Raw genomic sequence first — 21,468 nt, forward strand, 5'->3', positions numbered from 1 at the left:
GTGTGGTGGCAGCAGCAGGACCAGAGATGAGCAAAGTGGCCTCTGGCTTCTCTCCCAGAATCCGCATGTTTGCTTGTTCATGCTTAGCCATTGTTTGGCTTAGTGGTGTGTGCGAACCAGGTCACTGTGGTCACAATGTACCTATATACACAGAGGGCACAGAAATGAGTTGCATTCCCAGCAGGCTCCCTACAATATATGGGACCTTCCCATCTACCCTGCCTTGCCATAATTATTTATTTTCCTAGTGCTTAATTAAACATTATGTGACTGACAATTGGATTTTAAGAGATTATCCTGAATAATTTCTTATTCGCACTCTTCCTCAGGTGTCTGATCTTCTGCAAGTTTTGTTCAGTTTCAATTTTTATACATACACCACTTAAGCAGATGTTTTTTGTTGGGGGATGAAGCTGTTCTAACATCAGAGCAAAAGGTGGTCAATACCAACACAATATGTTTTCTTATACAGAATTTCCAGTGTTGTTCTTGTTATTAGTTTGATTTATTATCTGCCCTAAGGTCCCAGGGTGGGTCACAACAATGTAAAATGCAAGAATGTTGGCTAACCTCTGATTTAGAAAACAGCATTTTGTGACGTAGAAGATGACATTTGCAGAACTTTGCTCCATCCCAGATTTACAGAGAACATTTGTGTATTGCTATGCTGAAGCATTTAAAATACATTGAAAAGTTTCAAATGTGGTAAAATCTCATACCAACACATGCCTGTGCCTTATAACTTCTATTCAGGTGCTTGATGAAGACTTTTTTTAAAAATTTCAGCAGGCATTTTAAGTTAGCTTTTCTGATTTTATGGTTAATTTTGACTGATCTTATCTTTTTATCTTCTCTGTAACCTCATTTGTGCACAGCTTAGAAACTATAGTGTTAAGCAGTATATAAATTGTTAAAATAAAAATAAGCAAATGTGAAATGGGAGATGTCTGGTTAAAGACTTGTTCATGACTTATTTATAACTGCATGATTTTATTTGTTTATACAAATTTAATTTGTAGTTTAGGCGCTAGTTCTAAGCACACTTGCTAGGGAGTAAGCTCCACTGAACAGAGTGGGACATACCTGTGAGTAAACATTTATAGGATTGCACTGTGAAATTGACTAACACTATGCAATGCAATCCAAAGCTTGTTTAATCAAGCATGTTCTTGGCTTACCACTCATGGTTTGTTTGGGGGACACAAACTGTGAACCTGCGTTCTGACATAATGCTAAGCCAAACCATTACTTTGCTCCAGGTAGCACGGCAGCACCACGACTGTGGGAAGAATGAAGTGGCCATGATTTAAACTCTGAGGACCCGCATGCTTGCTCATTCATCGTAGCTATAGTTTGGCTTAGTGTTATGTGCAAACTGGGCATGTGAGTGTGCTTTAGAGAAAGTAATATTTATCTTTCCCCAGGGTACTTCCTGTGTTATCAGCTGTGCATTCCAACCAAACCAAATGCATAGACACAGTGCTGACACGGATGGCTGAGCTACATCCTACCTGGATTTTCACATTTCAGACTGCAGGTGTTGAGGGTCACATTTTAATGCTCATATGATTTTTTTCTGCAAGTAGAAATCTAACATATTAGTCAAGGACTAAGCTAGTTTACACCACCCAGGGTTTGGGTTTTTGTTTTCTCACATGGGGAAGCATTTGCAATTGTAGCCTCCCAGTTTTTACACTCACATGGCACAGTCCAGGAATTGGTTTTCATTTTGCTGAACTTGTAGTGTAATATATTGTAATTATTCCAAAAGGCGCTGCAAGTAGGAATTTACATGTGAATGAGGAGAGTGATTTGAAAGCTCTAATTTGAGGGAAAGTGCAAAGAAATAAATCTTCAGTTTTGAAATAATAGATATGGAGTTTAAAAAACAACAACACTGAACTGGACTTGCCTTTCCAATTTCATGGAGATAGCATAAGGGCTCTGGTGAACTCTAGCATTTGTTTTTATTTTAGGAAGCTATTTATTAATAATTGTCTTTAGGGTTACAGAAGATGGAGACCCTTACGTTAGAGCAGATGATGAGAATTATGAAAATGATTCTGTTCGCCAGCTAGAGAATGAGCTCAAGATGGAGGAATATTTGAAACAAAAGCTGCAGGATGAAGCTTATCAGGTAAAAATAAAATAAGAATTCAACAAAATATCTAGGTAAAATTAGAATCCACAAATTACACTGTGCTACATTTTATTTTGGTTGGATCACAAATGCACCCTTTGTAGTGCTGAAGCTTCAGATTCCAAATAATTCTGAGATCCACTCATTTTTCTGTATGTGAGTAATCAGGAAGTGCAGTAGGTACTGAACTGAACAAGGCTGACATTACCTTAACAAGCTGTTGGTTGATGCATCACAAATACTAAGAGCATTCTCTGTCAACAGCGTGCTTTGCCAACTGTTTTTACTGCTTTGCAGAAAGGGTAGTGCTTGGCTCACGTGTACATGTTTGGCATTTATTAACTGTAGACAATTGAAGATTTGCATGTGTAAATGATCCATCATTGATTTAATCTCTAAAGGCAAAACTTTCTTTTTATCAATTGTCATCTCAAACACTGTGATTTTCAGTGGAGCAAGTTCACACATTCAGGTTTTGAGTAATTAAGTAAAGAGAAATTATGTGATTATATGCATATGTAAACCAGCTCTATGTTTCATTCAAATAGAGTAGCATCTCTTTTGTTGTGGACCTTCTGTATTAAGGGACTATTGGCTTCTGTAGTAAGGGACTGGTTACTCTCTAAAGCCAACTAGCCATCATGCATACACACAAACAAACAAACAAAAGATGTGCAAGGGCAGTCCAGTCCTATAGTCCAGTTAAAATGACTGCCACTACACCAAAGCCTAACTGGTTGGAATCTTGTGCCCCTCCCAGGACTGTCAAAACCACATTAATAGCAGTACAAAAGAAGAACTGTAGTCGTGGCTACTTCTCCACAGAAAAGATGCCATATCTTATTGGCAGAGCACTTGCGTTGCATGTAGAGAAGGTCCCAGGTTCATTTCCTGGGATCTCCAGCTAGGGCTAGGGAAAGCTTTGTCCTAAAACCTCAGAAAGCTGCTGCCAGTCAGTTCGATGGTAATACTGAGCTACATGGACCAGTGGTCTGACTCTATAAGGTAGTTTCTTATGTTCCTATACCTAGCAACTCTGCCACTACCTACTAATTATAATATCACTCCTGACAATGGCTATAATGATGCATAGCAAGCACCAAGCACCATGCAACGGTAGCACAAACCGAGTGATGGCATCACTCAACTCACTCTACAAGCACAACATCAGGGAGAGACCACAGTGCCTTCCCCAGCACAGCTGATGCCATAACTCAGGAATTACAAGGGCAGTAACCATGCCAGCCCTAAATTCTGGAATAAGGGATTTAGTAGCAATCTATTGTCACCCTTCCAGCATAAATGAAGGAATGGATTGTGCCACAAGGCAGCACTCTTTGGCACATTTAGTTTCATTGATGATAGTGGGACTTCCAAATAAGCCACATAAAATGTGTTAGGTTATTTCTCATACAAGAATTACAACTCAATTTAGAGCACTTTTCCTTGGATCAAAGTTTTTAATAATACTTTCTATTTCACTATATGTAAAATTACATTCCTTGAACAGTGCAATTGACTGGCTTGAACTTAAATGAAACCTTCCTGTCAAAGAAATCACATTCCTTTTCTACTACAAAATGCTATAGTTGAAGGTCTAACTGCAAGAGCTATAAGAGAGTATTCCCTTCCTACTGGCTCTGGAGCTTGTAGCAAATGACATTTGTATTCAGAAGAACAACTCTAATGCTTACCCCCTCTCCCTCCTGCTAGCAGCAGCCTTCTTATGACATCTCATGGCATTCAAACCTCCTTTATACCACTGTAGTATTATTGCATGCCAACACTCTTTCACCTTTCTTGTACAAGGCTGTCTCCAGAATGCTACACTGGTTTGGCTGCTCACATCTTCAGTCTTCACTTTCTTTTTTTATTCATAGGTCAGCTTGCAAGGATGAATAACTATTCTTGTATCCCTCTCCTCTCAAGTAAGTATTATGTTAGTCTAGATCTGTGGTCAGCAACTAGTTTTACAAGCAGGCTGTACTGAATATGAGTGAGTGTGAAGGGGAGGAGTGATCAAACTCAAGGCATGGACTGTTGGCAAATACAGATGTCCTCCTCTTCCCCCTCGCTTTTGTGCTACCTAAGACTGGGCATGAGAAGACATGATTCACTAGAAAAGACAATAATGCTGGAAAAAACAGTAGGGAGTAGAAAAAGAGGAAGGCCAAACAAGAGATGGATTGATTCCATAAAGGAAGCCACAGACCTGAACTTACAAGATCTGAACAGGGTGGTTCATGACAGATGCTGTTGGAGGTCACTGATTCATAGGGTTGCCATAAGTCGTAATCGACTTGAAGGCACATAACAACAAGAAGACTGGGCATAGAGACCAGAGTGTGTTATTAAACTGAAGGATCCTCCTATTGCTGGCACATTCCAGCTGGTCTCTCTTGCCTCTCCTCTTGCTTTCTTACTGGGCAAGGCAAGTGGCAAGGCATACAGAGGGTCAAGTGAGAGGGATGTCTGCCCTTGGTTATGTATTTCGGTTTCTCCACACTGAGAGGAATCCTCCTCTTACGAATGCTTATGTTTTTGTTTCTCTCTGCATCAGGGATACTTCAAGAAATCCAGAGGGGCGGTTTTGGAACCTCTGGTCCCCCTTAAGGACCAGACTGAACCTATGCATTGCCAGTTCCTGACCTCTGGTCTATAGAATTATTTAGTTAAACTCTGGCACTGTGTAATTTAGGTATTGTCTACAATGCACATGGAAACTTTTCATTTGCCACATATATTAACTAGTCAGTTCAGGCCATCACACACAGTTCTCCCACTTGTAATTTTGTAATTTTCTATCTTAATTTGCCATTTTTTTTTAGTTCATTATACAGCACATTTTAAAAAATAACTTAAAATGCAATCAGCAGTCCCACCAATCTTTATTCTTAATGAAATTGTGCACTATCCCTCTCTACAGCTGTTGTCCCTTGTGGCCTTCTTAAGAAAGTGAGCTTTCACTATATGTGTGAAACTGTGGCTGAGCAGCTAAGATGTTTGATTACATAAGAAATGCTTTTCTTCCATTTTTCACAATGAGTCTTTGCCTCCATGCACTGTCAATGGCCCTTACCAGTCACTAGGTGTGAGAAATCAATTTTTTAAAAAAAATATTACATTTCTATCCCACCTTGCCTCCAAAGAGCTGAAGGTAGTGTAGATAGTACTTTCCCCCTTTACCCTCACAACATCCTTGTGACTTAGGTTAGGCTCAGAGTTGGTGACTGATGCAAGGCCACCCAGTTACCTTCATGACTGAGTAGGATTTAAAGCTGGATCTCCCAAGTCTTCATCCCAACATTCTATTCGTTATACCACACTGGCTCTGCCGCATGCTAACTGTACCCATGTGGTGGTTGTGTGTATTACAGAAATTAGACAAACTGTAGTTTCTGTAGAAACTAGCATTGCCTTAACAAAACTTCAGAAATGTGTACAGCTCAAAATATTCTTGCACATCTTAGTATTTTCTCTCAACCTGTATACTGTAATTCTCTGCAAGTCTCTCATAATTGCTCAGTCAGAACCTATCCGTTTTGAGCAGCACTAGTAAAGCTAGAGAGGAGTGTATGTTTTGCTAAGAATCCTGCCAATGTGAACCTGTCACCCCAGAATAACAGTGTATTGACAGGACAAACGACATGGAACCATGCCCAAAACAATTGTTCTTAGATTCAGCTTATTTCAGCTTAGAAACCTGCCATCTGGTTGCAATCTAACTGGCCACCACTGCGATTTGTTAAAAGGTTTTATCCATTCTATGCTTGCTAAAGCTTGCTATGCTTTTTGAAAATATTATTTTGTAAATAGCGTTACAAGATTTCAGGTGGCAAAGAGATGCAGATGGTAATTACTTATGGCAGATCTTGTTCTATAAATAACATGCCATTTTGAATTTTAATACTTTATCCTGCACTATAGGAGACACCTTTAATACTGAAGACTGGTTTTTTTTAAGTACCAATATATCCTTTGATGCCAACATAAGATTATTCCCAAAGCTTTGCTGAATCTCACTTTGTGGTTTATGATGTGTAACAGAAATATAAATATTTCTCAGTTTCAAAAAGGTTAAAATTAGCTTTAGAAGCTCAACATTCAAGAAATGGTCCTCTAGAGAAAATTGGTCAAAGTTACATCTCTTCAAAGTCAGTGGGGTTCAGTTAGTTGCAACTAATGTTACAAAAACCGTGAAATCATTCTCATGAATCACAGTTTAGATTCCTCTGTACTGTTTCATTGTTTCTGTATACGTGAGAATTAGCAACTACTGCTCATGTTCTGCAAATTATACAGCCACAAGAGTGGCTGTATACTATAGCCAGCGTGGATTTTTCACATTCCGCAATGTTAAATTGAAAATACCCCCACATGCCATTCTGATAATTCCCATAAGTTCATTTCAAAAGAAAACCTTACAAAACGTATTGCCCTGAACTCAGAAATGCTTGCTTAACAACCCTCTAAATTTTCATGGCAATACACAAAACAGTCAGAGAGAATAGAGAGTTCAAAGTCTAAAAAGAGGGGGGGGAACCCAGAGCCCTTTTGGACTTTTTTCTGTCAGAGTTCTCATAATCTTGTGAAATTCATTAAAAGTCAGCCATGTTCACAGAGTACTATTACTGACCTTGCCCCATACTCTGACTTTCATCTTCTGCAGTTTAAAAGTTTTTTAAAATGGCTGATTTTTAATTAATTTAATAAATTTTCCATTGAACTGAATGATAGTGTCGTACATGCTCAGTAAGAGCCAACTGTCAGTGTTCTAAAAGCTGTTTGGCTTGGCTAATTATGGGGCCACAGCCACACCAGACCTTTATTTCACTTGAGACAGTCATGGCTTCCCCCAGAGGATCCTGAGAAGTGTAGTTTGTGAAGGGTGCTGAGAGGAGACTCCTATTCCACTGACAGAGTTCCAGTGACCAGAATGGTTTAACAGTCAGCCACTCTGACAGAAGCTCTGTGAGGGGAACAGGGCATCTCCTAGCAACTCTCAGCACCCTTCACTAACTACACTTCCCAGGATTCTTTGATAGAAGCCATGACTGGACAGTGAAATAAAGGCCTGGTGTGGAAGTGGCCAGGGACAATTTTGGTTTAAATTTGGGTGGGAGGCTACATGTGCCTGCTGTGGAATAAAAAGGTGGGGAAAATGCTGAAAAGCAATGATACTGTTCACAATGTTTTCCTTTTGGAAAGGAAAGGGGCTTCCCCTCTGCCCAGTGCCCACCCACCCAAACTCCTGCCCTCCCCCTCCACCTACCCTCCCTGCCCCTCCCCCGAGTCAGTGTTGGACTATGACCTGGGAGACCAGGGTTCGAATCCCCACACACGAATGAAGCTCACTGGGTGACCTTGGGCCAGTCATTGTCTCTCAGCCTCAGAGGAAGGCAATTGTAAACCACCTCTGAATACAGTTTACCATGAAAACCGTATTCATAGGGTTGCCATAAGTCGGGATCGACTTGAAGGCAGTTCATTTTCAAACCTGATTGCACCGAAATAAATCCCATTGAACTCAAAAAGTATGCAAATTATCAAACCCACCCTCCCTTCTCCTCCCTCCTATCCCTCCCTATTTCCCCTTCCATCCCTCCCTTCCCTCCCCCTTCCTTTGCCCCTCCCTCTTGCCCCTTCCCTCCCCCTTCATTTGCCCCTCCCTCCCATCCCCTTCCAATCCCCTCATTCCCCCTCCTCCCCCTCCCCTGCCTCCTCCCCTTGGTCAGTTTTGCCTGTCTTAAGCATGATTGCATGGGAGTAAATACCATTGAACTCTATAAGCATGCAAATGATCAAACCTGCCCTCCCTTCCCCCTTCCTTGCCCCCCTCCAATCCGCTCCTTTCCCTTTCCCCTCCCCCATGGTCAATTTTACCTATCCTAACCATGATTGCATAGGAGTAAATCCCATTGAACTCAATAAGCATGCAAATGATCAGATCTGCTTTTTCCCTCCTTCCCCTCTCCTCTCCCTTCCTCCTCCCCTCCCCTCTTCATTTTTCCTCTTCCCCTGCCCATCCCAGCCTTCCCTCCCTCCCCCCCCGGTCAGTTTTACCTATCCTAAGCATGATTGCACGGGAGTAAATCCCACTGAACTCTATAAACATGCAAATGATCAAACCTGTCCTTCCCTTCCCCCTCCTGCCTGCTCCCCTCCCCCTCCTCCCCTCTGCCCTTCCTCCCCTCCCTCCTTCTTCTCACGTCCCCATCCCCTGTGGTCAGTTTCACCTATCCTAAGCATAAATCCCACTGAACTCAATAAGCATGCAAACAACCAATCCATTCTCAGCAAATTTGCACAGGATCCCATTTCTTACCTCCCAGATTAAAAACCAGAGAAATTCACTAATAGGCAAAAAAACCTTGTGGTTTAAGAACATACCTATGGCCCACAGATATTTCTGTGAACCTTTAAAAAGCAGGGAAATTGGGCAGCTATAATGAATGCACCAGGGGAGCAGGAGACCTGACCTCCTCTCTGAGATATTGTACTGCTCTACAAATTTGTCAAAATACAAACACCATTTGGGTTGGTCTTTCACAGTCCAATCCACTTCCTGTGTAGCTTGGAAGAATTTGGTAACATGTGCCTTTCAGGTATCCTTGTCTTTCAGGTATCCTGGTGCCAAACTGTATAGGGCTTTGTACACCTTTGTAGAACCTTGAACTTAGCCTGGTAGCTAATAGGTAGCTAAATCCAAGGTTCTGGTTTTGGTGTACAAAGCCCTATGCAGCTTGGGATCAAGATACCTGAAAGATCATCTTATATGCCCAGTTGATCAGTGCACTCTGCAGGTGAGGGCCTCCTGCAGATACCATTTTATCAGAAGGTCCATTCTGCACAACACAGGAAGCAGACCTATAGTGTTGTGGCACTTACCCTTTAGAATTCCCCCCCTCAAATATTAGACAGGCACCCTCTCTGTTATCTTTTTGGCGCCTACCGAAGGCCTTCCTCTTTCAACAAGCCTTTTAAGTAGAGGCCTTGGCTGTAAACACACTAGTTGCCATATCAAAGCATTTCTATTAGCCACACCCTGGAGAGGACTGGTTTATCTGCCGATCAGCTGTGAACTCTCTTTGAAGCACGCAAGCGGCTCCCATAAGGTTTCACAGTAAAAAGGGATGGGGCTTGACTAGCATCATGTGTCCTGGTTTTCTGAAGAAAGAGGTGGAAACACAACGAAACAGGCAGAACAGTGAGTGTGTTTTTACCCCTTATCCCAGTCTGTATCTGTTGGAATTGCTTTTTAAGATATTTTTAAAGCTTTTTTTAAAGGATGTTTTTAAAGATGTTTTGTTTTAATATGTTTTTAAAGTTTTTTTTAATATGCTTTAAAGGTTTTTGTTTTTAAGATGTTTTAGAGTGTTTTTAGCATTTTTGTTTGGCACCCTGGGCTCTTATTGGGAAGAAGGGCGGGATATACATTTAATAAATAAATTTCACTTTAAAAATATACCTTGTTTTGTCCACCTTATTTTATTTACAGAATTAAAGCCAGGATTTTTTTTTGCAGAACTGAATTTGTGTATAGGTAATACCAAATAAATGCATAGCCTAATGCAGCTAAGAAAGGTTGCATGCAGAAGCAGTCTTCTGGGCACATAGCTGATGCAGATACACATCCAGATGATCACAGTGGTCTACATCACAGTGTTCATCTGAACCTGGCTGAACTAGCTAGATGCATTTTCTGATGCACATGGGGATGCATATTTCTATGTGGGGCCATCAGCTGACTAGATCTAGATCAGTACCAAAGTGTTAGGCAGCCTAAGATCACAGGAGAGATAGATCTGTGCCAGCCTAAAACTGCAAAAGGAAAACAAAAAGAATTTCCTTGCAAGGCCTCCTTTCAAGGCCAGGTCTCTCCACCCTAGGAATGGTTGGAGTTACTGGACAGCCTCTGCTTTCAGTCATGTTCATATCCCAAAAGTGCATTTGCACTGGCACATCCATCTGCCATGTGGAACTACTGATTCAACATGGTGCAGTTCTGAATAGGATATGGCATACTGACATAAAACTGATGCACTTCTATTTCCTGACACATACAGTAGAACTTCACTATAACACAGTTCATTGTACCATGGATTAACATAAACCATGGGTATGACAATGTCCCCAAGTACAGTACTGTATACAGTACCACATTTTTTGTTATAATCAGAACCCCTATAACACGGGTGCATCCTTTGTCACCATTTCCCTGTATTATAACAAGGTTCTACTGTATTTTATTCTCTGATGTACTCACAGAGCTTCCATGTTCATTTCAGTGGAGAAGCCCACACTTGCAAAGGGATTTATTTATTTATTTATTTATATCCCGCCCTTCCTCCCAGCAGGAGCCAAGGGCGGCAAACAAAAGCACCAAAAACACTTTAAAACATCATAAAAACAGACATTAAAATATATTAAAACAATACAACTTTTAAAACATGTTTTTAAAAAGCTTTGAAGATATTTAAAAAAAGGTTAACATATTGCTTTTTAAAAAAGGTTTAAAAGCATATTAAAAAGCAATTCCAGCACAGAAGCAGACTGGGAAAAGGTCTGAACTTAAAAGGCTTGTTGAAAGAGAAAGGTCTTCAATAGGCACCGAAAAGATACCAGAGATGGTGCCTAAGATAACAGAGGTTTGAAGAGCTACCTCTCTATGGAAGTAAACGTAGAAGTTCATATGCCCCTGAGCAAACTACTCAAGCAGGTGGTTGCTGAACAACTCCATACATGTTTGATTCACACTGGTTACCTGGATTCATTTCAGTCCATTTGTAGGCCTGTGTTTGACGTGGAAACAGCTTTGGTTGCCCTGATAATGAGCTTTACTAAAAGGGGGACAGAGGGTATATGACCCTGTTGACTCTTCTGGACATCTCAGGAGCACTGCACTTCAGTGGTTTTGCTCCTATCAAGTGGTAGGTCTGGAATACCTCCATGGGTGTTGTACAACGGTGTGTTGCAGGACTCAGTTTTGACCTCTGTGCTGTTTGACGGCTATATGAAACTACTGAACAAGGTTATCTAAAGATTTGGCATGACACTACTTCAGTAATGGACTGGAAGAGGGCCAGTAAATTAAATCTCAATCCAGACAAGATGGAGGCACTGTTAGTGGATATTTTCTCTGACCTGGAAGTTGGTGTTCTTACTTATTATTATTTGTTTATTAAATTTATATCCTGCCCTCCCTCCAAGGGAGCCCAGGGTGGAAAACACAGCAATACTAAAACAATACAGTTAAAACTTCTGAAAACAGTTAAAAATCCTAAAGCAATCACCTGCTCTCAAAACTAATAATTTCAGGGTGGTCAGGGACAGGTTTTGTAGCCATCAAATGCCTGGGTAAGCAGGAATGTTTAAAAATGTCTCCTAACGAAGGTGACTGATGCACCTCACTAGGGAGGGCATTCCACAAACAATCACCAAAAAGGCCGTGTCACAGATCATTGCCATCCAGGAAACCCCCAGTAGCAGCATCACCAACAGGGCCTCCTGCGCTGATCATAGGGTCTGATATGGTTGATAATGGGGAATTTTTCAAGGTACTTGGGTCCCAAGCGATTTAGTAATATCTTGAATTAGGCCTGGTAGTTCAGTAGCAGCCAGTGCAGTGTGCTAATGATCAGTGACACAAGATCCCATCGGGTTACCCCACTTACCAACCTAGCAGTTGCATTCTGCAATAGCTGCAGCCCCTGGTCCATCTCCAAGGACAGGCCCAGTACAGTGCATTACAGGAGTGCAGGTAAGAGGTCAGCAGAGCATGGACAACTGAGGACAGGTACTTGTTCTGGACATGCTGTGCTCCCTAAATGATCAGGTTCACAGTTTGGGGGGTGCTATTAAATCTGGCCTTGTCTTTCAAAGTCCAATTGGCTTCTGTGGCATGAAGCAACTTTCATCAATTTTTCTGAGTTTTGCCAGCTGGAGCCCATCCTGAACAGAGAAGGCCTGACCTGACCACAGTTATCCATGCTTTAAACAAGCTCCCATTTGGCCTACTGCAATGAATTGTAGGTGGAGCTGCCTTTGAAAAGCAGGATAAAGTCAACCAAAAATAAAAATAATGTGCAGGAGCTCTGTGTGATCAGGGAAGTGCTGTAGATTTTTTTAACATTTCCCCCCCTGCTAATACACATCATGCAATTATGTAAACTTGACAGTATGTTATAACAAAGGCTGCCATCAAAATTCTGTTAAATATATATTGACAGGAAAGCTGCAGTCAAATGGACAACGAAAGTGATAAAAAAACAGAGGAGGCAGGGGAGGAGAGCTGCACTCAGATTGATGACAGAGAGAGCCTGGCTGCCAGCTTCACAGAAGAAGTGGAACAACATGTGCAGCACCTCTGACATTAATTAATCAACTAGATGTGAAGACTGCAGCACATTATTTTTGTTCTACAAGTTGTAGTTCGTAGGTGTTTGTTTTGAAGAAAAAAAGACTTTTATTTAAAGCTAATTTATATCAGCTACATCCTATGTAACATGGCTCATTACTGGTGAAGAACACAGGCTTTAAAAATGCTGTTACAGTTAACAGCAGTACTAACAAAACACTTAAGCCCTTTGCACATAATGTTGACCTGTTCAGTTTACAATGACAATATTAATACTGTTTATATTAGGAGTTTGATTTCTGAATAGTTTGAGATTTTAGAACACTTTCCTACACACTGTACATTGTTTTTCCACAGAGGAAATTTTAAAAGCTACAATGATGCATTTAACACTGAATGAATATACTCCGGAGTGTACATATTTATAGCCCAAAAGCTACTAAGTACTAGACTATGGCTGTAAGTCTCCACCCAGTTGCATGTGCTGAAATCCCACCAGTATCAGTGAGACTTAAGTGCACATGACCAGATGCAGGATTGCAGCCTTAGATTGCAATTTGTTTTACAGTCTTTTTGCAAAAAGAAAAGAGAAAGAGAAAAGACTTATACAAAATGCACTAAGTATCTCTATGATTTAGGGCTACTACATAACTTAGGAATGTTTACTTTCAAAGTAATTAACAAATCAGCCATAGAAGTTAGTGTAAATATTTTCTTTCCAAATAGTTATCATATACAAAAGGCAACATTCAAATGATATAGAATCTAGTTTTTAAAATCAGCACAGATCTTCTTAAAACTGTGAACTATGTTTTGAAATACTCGTTGCTAAAGCTGTTTATAAACCACAGGTGCCATAAAATCCTTAAACTAACTCACATTAATGTATAATCTTTCATAGTATTGTTTAAGAGCTGTTTTAGAACTTGAGTAAGCATGTGTTCTTTCACATTTCTCCATCCCTCCATATCCTGTTTGCTGAGGCCTTCAGCTTTAAATGTACAGACTTTAAAAGTGTGCTTGCAACTATTTCATTTCTGAATGTGTATTGCCTTAGCCAGCCACCAGATGTTCTGCATGCATTCTTGGAAATATGTAATGAGACTTTCTGTCCGGGCTGAATGGGGATACTTGCTGTCTATGAAAAGCACAGGGGGGAAAGTGTGTCCTTTTACAAAAATATGGATAGTTACAACGGTTTCTCTTTGAGTAACTCTTATCCTGTTTTAACTTTGACAGGGAGGAGAGAGATAATTGGTCTTTGCATTCATCAGGATTATAAAAATGAAAAAAAAGTTGCAATGAGATTTCTCAGCCATTGGTATGCAGTGATTTAGCTAGTGACATCTCACACCAATGATCTTTTAGCTAGGAAGAAAACAGTAAATAAGCTACAAAATACCTATGGTTCCATAAAGGTTTTCGTACATGCAACAATGCTAATAGCAGACATCAGTTTAGAACAGTCTCAATTCTATAAATCCCAAGTTTCATAGAAACATTGTAGGTAATGTCCTGTCATTAGTCATAACAGAGCTTCTCCCAAAGAGTTTATATATCATTTCCCAAAATTAAGTTTAATCCATCTGCTGATTCTCCTGGAAATAGCATTAGACAAACTTGTTTTGATTAGATGGTTGTTGGTACTTTTTACATGTGCAAAAAATCATTGCTACCACTGGCCATCTTCCTCCTTGTGTATGTTTCAACATTGTCTCTATGTAGTTAAATCATGCAAATCAGACAACTGCAGAATATTAAATATGGTTACATAAAGACACCCTCAACTCCACCTTTGCAATAAATAATCTTTACTCCTGTTAATATCTGCCAATCTGACATGGGTAGACATAACCTGTGACTGCTTACCTCTCCTACACCTTTCTCTCAGGAACTGGTTACTCTCTACTAGTGCCTAGCACTCAGCAGATAAAACTACTACAGTGTGTTAGGAAATCTTGCTGACAGCTCAGGACTCCAGTCAGGTATTTCCTGAAGAGAGGCAATGTGGACTAGAACACAGCTATGTCAGAATGATCCAGATCCAGCCACATAACTACAGTTGGGAGTAATAATTATCTGGCTTTAAAGCCAAAATTTAATTATCAACCTATATTGCATGTAGAATTCATGCATGTGTCTTGCCATTACAAGGTCTATGTAGCAGTATTATTGTCTTCATTCTCTCAGCCTGGTTTCAGCACAGAATCCCCAAGCAGAGTTCTAGGTGGCCTCTTGTACTCTGGAACTCCAAGATAAAGCACTTTTTTATTTGCCTCTCCAAAAACAAAACATGGTTTTACAATATTACCCAGCTGTTAAGCTGGTAATGGCCCAGCAAAGACAATGCTTCCACCACCACCAATTTCTCTCTAACGTAGGGTAGCAGAGTATACCACCTACCCAGTGCAACCATCCAACTTCCAAGGCCATCAAATATCAAATCATATTTAAATAAAGTGTTAAACATGTTAAAATTCCACAATGTAGTTCCAGATCACAGGTTCAATTCCTGGATTTTATTTGTACTGTTCAGGCCTACATGAGTTCGGTGGTATATGTGGATACCCTATTCAAACATTATGCACAGATGGAGATGCCTGGTGGGACAGGGGTGGCACTGGAAGACATCATCTCCCACAAAACAGATACATATGCACAGGTAGGAGAGTGGTCAGGTGAAAGTTTTGTCCCAAATGAGTCTATGTTTTAGCCCACTTGGTCCTTGTCTGTTCATTAAACTTGGGTTGGATTGTAGATTGTGAACATTAATGTTACAGAAATGATTGAACTAGCCTTTTATAATTCTTTATAGCCAGTTACAGCAGCCAAAAACTCCTTGTGGACTGTCATTGGAAAGGTAGTTAAGAGAGAGGAATCAGAATGTGAAGATAAATAGGATTTTTGAATGTTGAAAGAAAAGATGGAGAATAGATTCTCTGTAAGTAGTAATGTTAACTAAAACTGCATTAAAAGGTGTGTGGCCTTTGTTGTGACAATATGTATTTTCTTATATGCATGAGACACTATGTTGCATCATTATTTAGCACAGATGTCTGCCTTTACTTTAATCATCTTGTCCCATCTTTATTAGTTCCTTGGAATTGCTGTAGATATTTCTTGTAAATACTGCAACCTCAGGTTGCAACAGGTTGGTTCAATTAAGTGAAAGGAGCCTTGAACGACAAGCACTCCACTGTGTCCTGAGAAGAGAGGGCATCTTACTTGGGAACCAAAAATGTATGACGAGTAACATCTTGAGGCTACTGTCTGATGTTTTTAACTATTATTTCACACCAGTCCAGACAGACACACACTACAAATTTTACATTATTCATTGGTATTGTAAACAGAACTAATATTGTATGGGGTTTTTTGTATTGTTGTTAAGTACTGTTTTGTGTATGTGCGTGTGTTCAAACCTACTGGGGACATGTTATATTTTGAAGTGATTAAACTATTTAATTGTGTGTCTATATTTTGGAATGGAATTATTTCTTCATTAAAAAATAATTTTTAAAAGTTATTTACCAAGGCTCTGTTTTGTTGTTTACACTGGCCTAAAGAATCACCTATAAACTTCATTTATTTATAAACATTTTTCTACCCTAACATCCTATTTTAATATAATTATGTTAACCAAGTCAGCTACAATAATTAATAATCATCACAAATATCTAAATTGCAACAACAACAAAAGCAAAGCCAGAGGAACAGCAGATAAAATTAGTAACAGCAAGGGTAGCCAGATAAATATTTGCTTCGGTCAGGTTGAAAACTTGTTGGAATTGAAATGTCTTCTGTTGGTGTTAGAATAGCATTAGGATTCTAGGAGGGCCTCCTCTGCTCTTAAGAGAGCTGTGTGACAGGTAGAAATTCAACAGGCTAAGTTCTTAGAGAGGTATGAAAGGGAGTGCTGTTCAACAATCTGAACATCACAACAGACAAATACTACACAGAACAGCATGGATCCTATTTTGGTTTGATTGGTTATAAATACACTTTCAGAGGAGTGGGAAATAATTCCACTACAGAAATGTTTACTTCAAGTTGCCATCTTTTTTCTTGTCAGGACTTCTGTGTTTTTCATAGCTGCATGTTGTTCAAAAATTCATTGGGTGAAACACTCCCCTTCATACCTCTCTAAGTTAAGAACTTAGCCTGTTGAATTTCTACCTGTCACACAGCTCTCTTAAGAGCAGAGGAGGCCCTCCTAGGAAAAGGAGGCAATCTTTTATTAGTAAGATTATCAGCACTTGTTGATTCCAATCATCTACCAGTTGTATCCACTCACATAATGAGACTTCCCCTTCCTCTGCTCTCCCCAAGACCCCCACTCCCAATCTGCTCAGGACAGTCCCCCAATGCTCTGGAGCATATCCTGAGAATGTTTGGGGATTGCAGAGGAGAAAAGAGGAAGGGAAAGGTCCATTGTGCAAGAGGAAGTCTGCGGCGCAAGTAGAACAGCCGCATTGGATAGAGCTAAGTGTCTACTTTTTTCCCCTACTTAAACATAAGAAATTGACAACAGAAGGTGCATGTCCTTTGCAATCAATCAGTCATTTATTACAGTCAAAGACCAGCACTATCATCTTTTGCAATCATGCAGAGAGGCTGAGGATACCAGTTTATCATACCTCTGATAATGTGGGTTTTAATCTGTGAAAACTTACACCATAATAAATTTATTCATCTTTAAGGTACCATAGGTACCATTTGTTGTGTTTGCAAAGAGGGGCATGAGCAGTATTGCTGTATATTCTAAGATGCTGGACTAGATGGACCATTGGTCTGAGCCAGCAGGGTTCTTTTTTTGTTGAGGGCTCTTCTTAAGATAGCAACAAAGTTTACCTGCCCTAAGCAGCTGCCCTCACAGAACACTGGAGTCTAATTCAGTGCCAGAACAAGACATTTTACTACCTGAATCAGAGCCCAAATGGCACATATGTGCACACCTGCTAGGAACAACACTTTTTAAAGTGTTGCTGCAGCATTCAGACACTAATTCCTGACCATCTAGTCTCCCCCACCCTGCTGCCATGGTGCCTTCTGAAGCAGGTTGCTTTATCCTGCTGCATGACAAAGGGCTTGTCGACACATTTACTGCATGGTTTTAGCTGTTTGCATAAGAACATAAGAAGAGCCTGCTGGATCAGGCCAGTGGCCCATCTAGTCCAGCATCCTGTTCTCACAGTGGCCAACCAGGTGCCTCGGGGAAGCCCGCAAGCAGGACCCGAGTGCAAGAACATTCTCCCCTCCTGAGGCTTCCGGCAACTGGTTTTCAGAAACATGCTGCCTCTGACTAGGGTGGCAGAGCACAGCCATCATGGCTAGTAGCCGTTGATAGCCCTGTCCTCCATGAATTTGTCTAATCTTCTTTTAAAGCCATCCAAGCTGGTGGCCATTACTGCGTCTTGTGGGAGCAAATTCCATAGTTTAACTGTGCGCTTTTGTCTGTCCTGAATCTTCCAACATTCAGCTTCTTTGAATGTCCACGAGTTCTAGTATTATGAAAGAGGGAGAAAAACTTTTCTCTATCCACTTTCTCAATGCCATGCATAATTTTATACACTTCTATCATGTCTCCTCTGACCTATCTTTTCTCTAAACTAAAAAGCCCCAAATGCTGCAACCTTTTCTCATAAGGGAGTCGCTTCATCCCCTTGATCATTCTGGTTGCCCTCTTCTGAACCTTTTCCAACTCTATAATATCCTTTTTGAGATGAGGTGACCTGAACTGTACACAGTATTCCAAATGCAGCCGCACCGTAGATTTATACAACGGCATTATGATATTGGCTGTTTTATTTTCAATACCTTTCCTAATAATCCCTAGCATGGCATTTGCCTTTTTCACAGCTGCCGCACACTGGGTCGACATTTTCATCGTGCTGTCCACTACAACCCGAGGTCTCTCTCCTGGTCGGTCACTGCCAGTTCAGACCCCATGAGCATATATGTGAAATTAAGATTTTTTGCTCCAATATGCATAATTTTATACTTGTTTATATTGAATTGCATTTGCCATTTTTCCACCCATTCACTCAGTTTGGAGAGGTCTTTTTGGAGCTCTTCACAATCCCTTTTTGTTTTAACAACCCTGAACAATTTAGTATCGTCAGCATAGTCCACATCATGTTATTCTCAACACCAATCTCAATGCCTGTAAATATGGATTTGCCTGATATGAGGACAATCTGATAAATTGGGAGAAATCTGGCTCCAAAACATTCCACTAGGAGCTGCAGGCTTCAAACCACTCCACTTAGCTGCAGATGATTCCTTCCAGTGTTTTGGGATGAGTAGATCAATTGTAATTTCCTGCTAGTCCCCTTCCCATGCCCACTATTCTCTCAATACTTCCATTTTTTTCCAGCCATGCTTCTAACTATTTCTGGCAGGCTCCTGAACAGAAGATCATATATTGATCCCTGAGATTTGCATAAAAGCAGAAAACAGCACAAGCAGACCACATTTTTAAAAATCTACACCAGATAGTGCACAGCAAGGTGAAGCAGAAAAGTGTGTGCTGAGAATTTACACTTGCCTGACTGTGTGGTTTTATGCACATCTTGGGCAGGAAATTTTTTAAAAAACAAGGAGCACACGCAGCTCTCTGTGCATGCTCTGGCAGTACTTAATTGGCATAATAGACTCAACAAATTAGAATACAGGGACAAACACAAAAGAGAATGCCTCCTGGTATGAAGGGGAAAGACGGAAGTTGCCCCTCAAATACAAATTCAAATACATGTGGCTGTGGACTACTCCAGTCTAATTCAAATGGGGAGAAAGTGAATTAACAGCTGAATAATGCTCCAGTGTGGACAAGCCCAAAGACAGTCCTTGGATTTCACCACCCTCCAGATAAATTAAAGCATACATCTATATCTCAGCTACTTTTTCCACGGATCAGTATGGTAGTCTCGTAGCATGTTAAAAAACCTTGCTTTCCAGAGTCCTTCCCTGGCTTCTCTCAGTTAAAAATGTTGAAAAGTTCTACTGTATACCTCTGTTCTATTCCTGTTTTTTTTGTTTTAGTCTGTATTGGTTAGGGATTGATCATCAGTTTCTGACTGTGTGAACCCTCTATACATGCTCAACAGAACACTGCCTCTTTTTCTTAATTTCTCAGTTCCAAGCAGCAAAAAAGGTTTGAAGTCAATAATCCCGAGAGCTCAGGTTCAGACTAAGCCTTTTAGGCTATAATCCTAAACTGCGGGTGTGGGGAACGTTTGGCCTTCCAGATGCTGCTGAACTACAACTCCCATAATCCCTGGACGTTGGCCATGCTTGCTGCATCTGATGGGAGTTGTAGTTTAGCAACATCTGGAGGGCCAAACGTTCCACGTAGCTGCTATATGCTGAAAACCATGAGACTTCTGAGTAGACATATATAAGATTGCATTGGTAATGGACCATATAAACATGAACAGAGGGGATTATAGTCTTATGGCTAAATTTGGTTTGCCATCATGAACAGCTTGGAAAAACCAGATTCTCTTCTGTGGAAACAAAGCAACTCAAGGAGGACTACACAGATTGGAAGCAAATGCACGAAATCTTTTTTTGCTGAAAGCCACATGGGTATGTGGGTCTTAAGAAAGGCCATGGCACCAGATGTGCTTTGAAAGAAAATTGCCATTGCCAGCACAGGTAATTCTATTCCCAAGCCGAACCAGTGCAGGCCCGAAAGGCGTCAAGCCCTGAGACCGCCTCTGTTTCCAAGGCAGCAGTTCTGAACAAGGCCCTTTAGAACCTTGAGAGTTTCCTTCAAGTTTAAAGCAAAAAGGGTAAAATGTTTCATTTTGCATACACTATAATATTAACGTTTCTGCGGAGGCGGTTGCATCTTGACTCTGTGTTTAATTTCCTTCCAAAGCCCAAACAAATCATCACATATCCTGAAATCTCTATGCTGACTGAAAAACCTGCAGTGGGATTAGCAAACATAATAATTAACACTCAAGGGGACTCTGCTGCTAGGAAATTCCCTCTGCAGTTCCTGAAAAATAAAGGGGGGGGGAAGCTATTTATGGCCTGTAAGGAAAGCTAAGCAAAAAAACAAACTTTGCAGCAAGGCATAGATAATTTGTTTTCCTGGAATGATGACTTGGATCCAGTTTAAGGAAGTGGCCCTTAGCTCCCAATGAAATCAGTGGGGCTTAAACAACAATTAATTGTCCCATTGATTTAAATGAAACCACCCAGTTCAACTCACTTAGTCTGATTCAATCAAGATTGTTTTCCTGATAAAAAAAAGTTTTGGAGCATCACATCTCACAAATTGTTAAATATTTGACTTTCCTGTTAGTTAAATATACAATGCCGTGTGAACCATGCAAATTACAAGGGGATGTAAGTAGCACCAGGCACACACTAAATCACCGTGTGGATGAGCCCAGAAGGTTGTTATTTGGGGGGTGTTGTTCTAGTTCTGCCAGAATGGTAAAAGACAGCATCATAGCATTTTGTTCATTCAATTTACAGGACAATCCTGTAGTAGGTTGTTTACTAGTAGTCCTATTATAGCACCTTCAAAACTTCCAGATGAAGTGTTCATTGATGCGAGCTCAGCAGCTACTTATTGAGTAGTCATTCTGATTTTTGGTGGGTGAGGTTATATGATATTACAGCAAACATATTCTCTCCACACTTTCCAGTGAATTTTCCTATCACCAGAAAAATGACAGCCTGGAAATGCTCTAACAAATTTATAATGGCATAAGCTTCTGTGGACCAGAATCCACCAGATACAAGAATGTATGCAGGGCAATCCAATGCATATTTGTTCAGAATCAATTAAGGTTACTTCCAGGTACGTGTGCATGGGATTGCAATGTAAGGCTCTTAAGCAGTAATTCCCTTAGAACTCATTGGGTTGTCAGTTGTTTTCCATTTTATATTGTATGTCATTGAATACTTTGTAGAATGACTCATAAATAATATAAAAGGGATTTACTTCCAAGTA

At 40.4% G+C, this 21,468-nt stretch overlaps 1 protein-coding gene across 16 annotated transcripts in view; it reads left to right on the forward strand.

Annotated features, from left to right (window-relative positions):
• The window catches only part of DTNA (dystrobrevin alpha), a 309,414-nt gene extending 293,391 nt beyond the window's left edge, over positions 1–16,023 (forward strand). For 15 of the 16 annotated variants that reach the window (XM_061598211.1, XM_061598258.1, XM_061598135.1 and 12 more), the window contains 3 exons: positions 2,005–2,137; positions 4,021–4,068; positions 12,370–16,023. In XM_061598211.1, coding sequence (XP_061454195.1) covers positions 2,005–2,137; positions 4,021–4,038 — 151 coding nt within the window. In that variant the 3' untranslated portion in view covers positions 4,039–4,068; positions 12,370–16,023. The remainder of the gene's footprint in view (positions 1–2,004; positions 2,138–4,020; positions 4,069–12,369) is intronic. The other variant, XM_061598155.1, reaches the window with a different exon arrangement.
• The last annotated feature ends 5,445 nt before the right edge of the window (positions 16,024–21,468 follow it).

The sequence above is a fragment of the Rhineura floridana genome, chromosome 1 (assembly GCF_030035675.1).
Source record: "Rhineura floridana isolate rRhiFlo1 chromosome 1, rRhiFlo1.hap2, whole genome shotgun sequence".
In the NCBI taxonomy this organism is placed as follows: domain Eukaryota; kingdom Metazoa; phylum Chordata; class Lepidosauria; order Squamata; family Rhineuridae; genus Rhineura; species Rhineura floridana.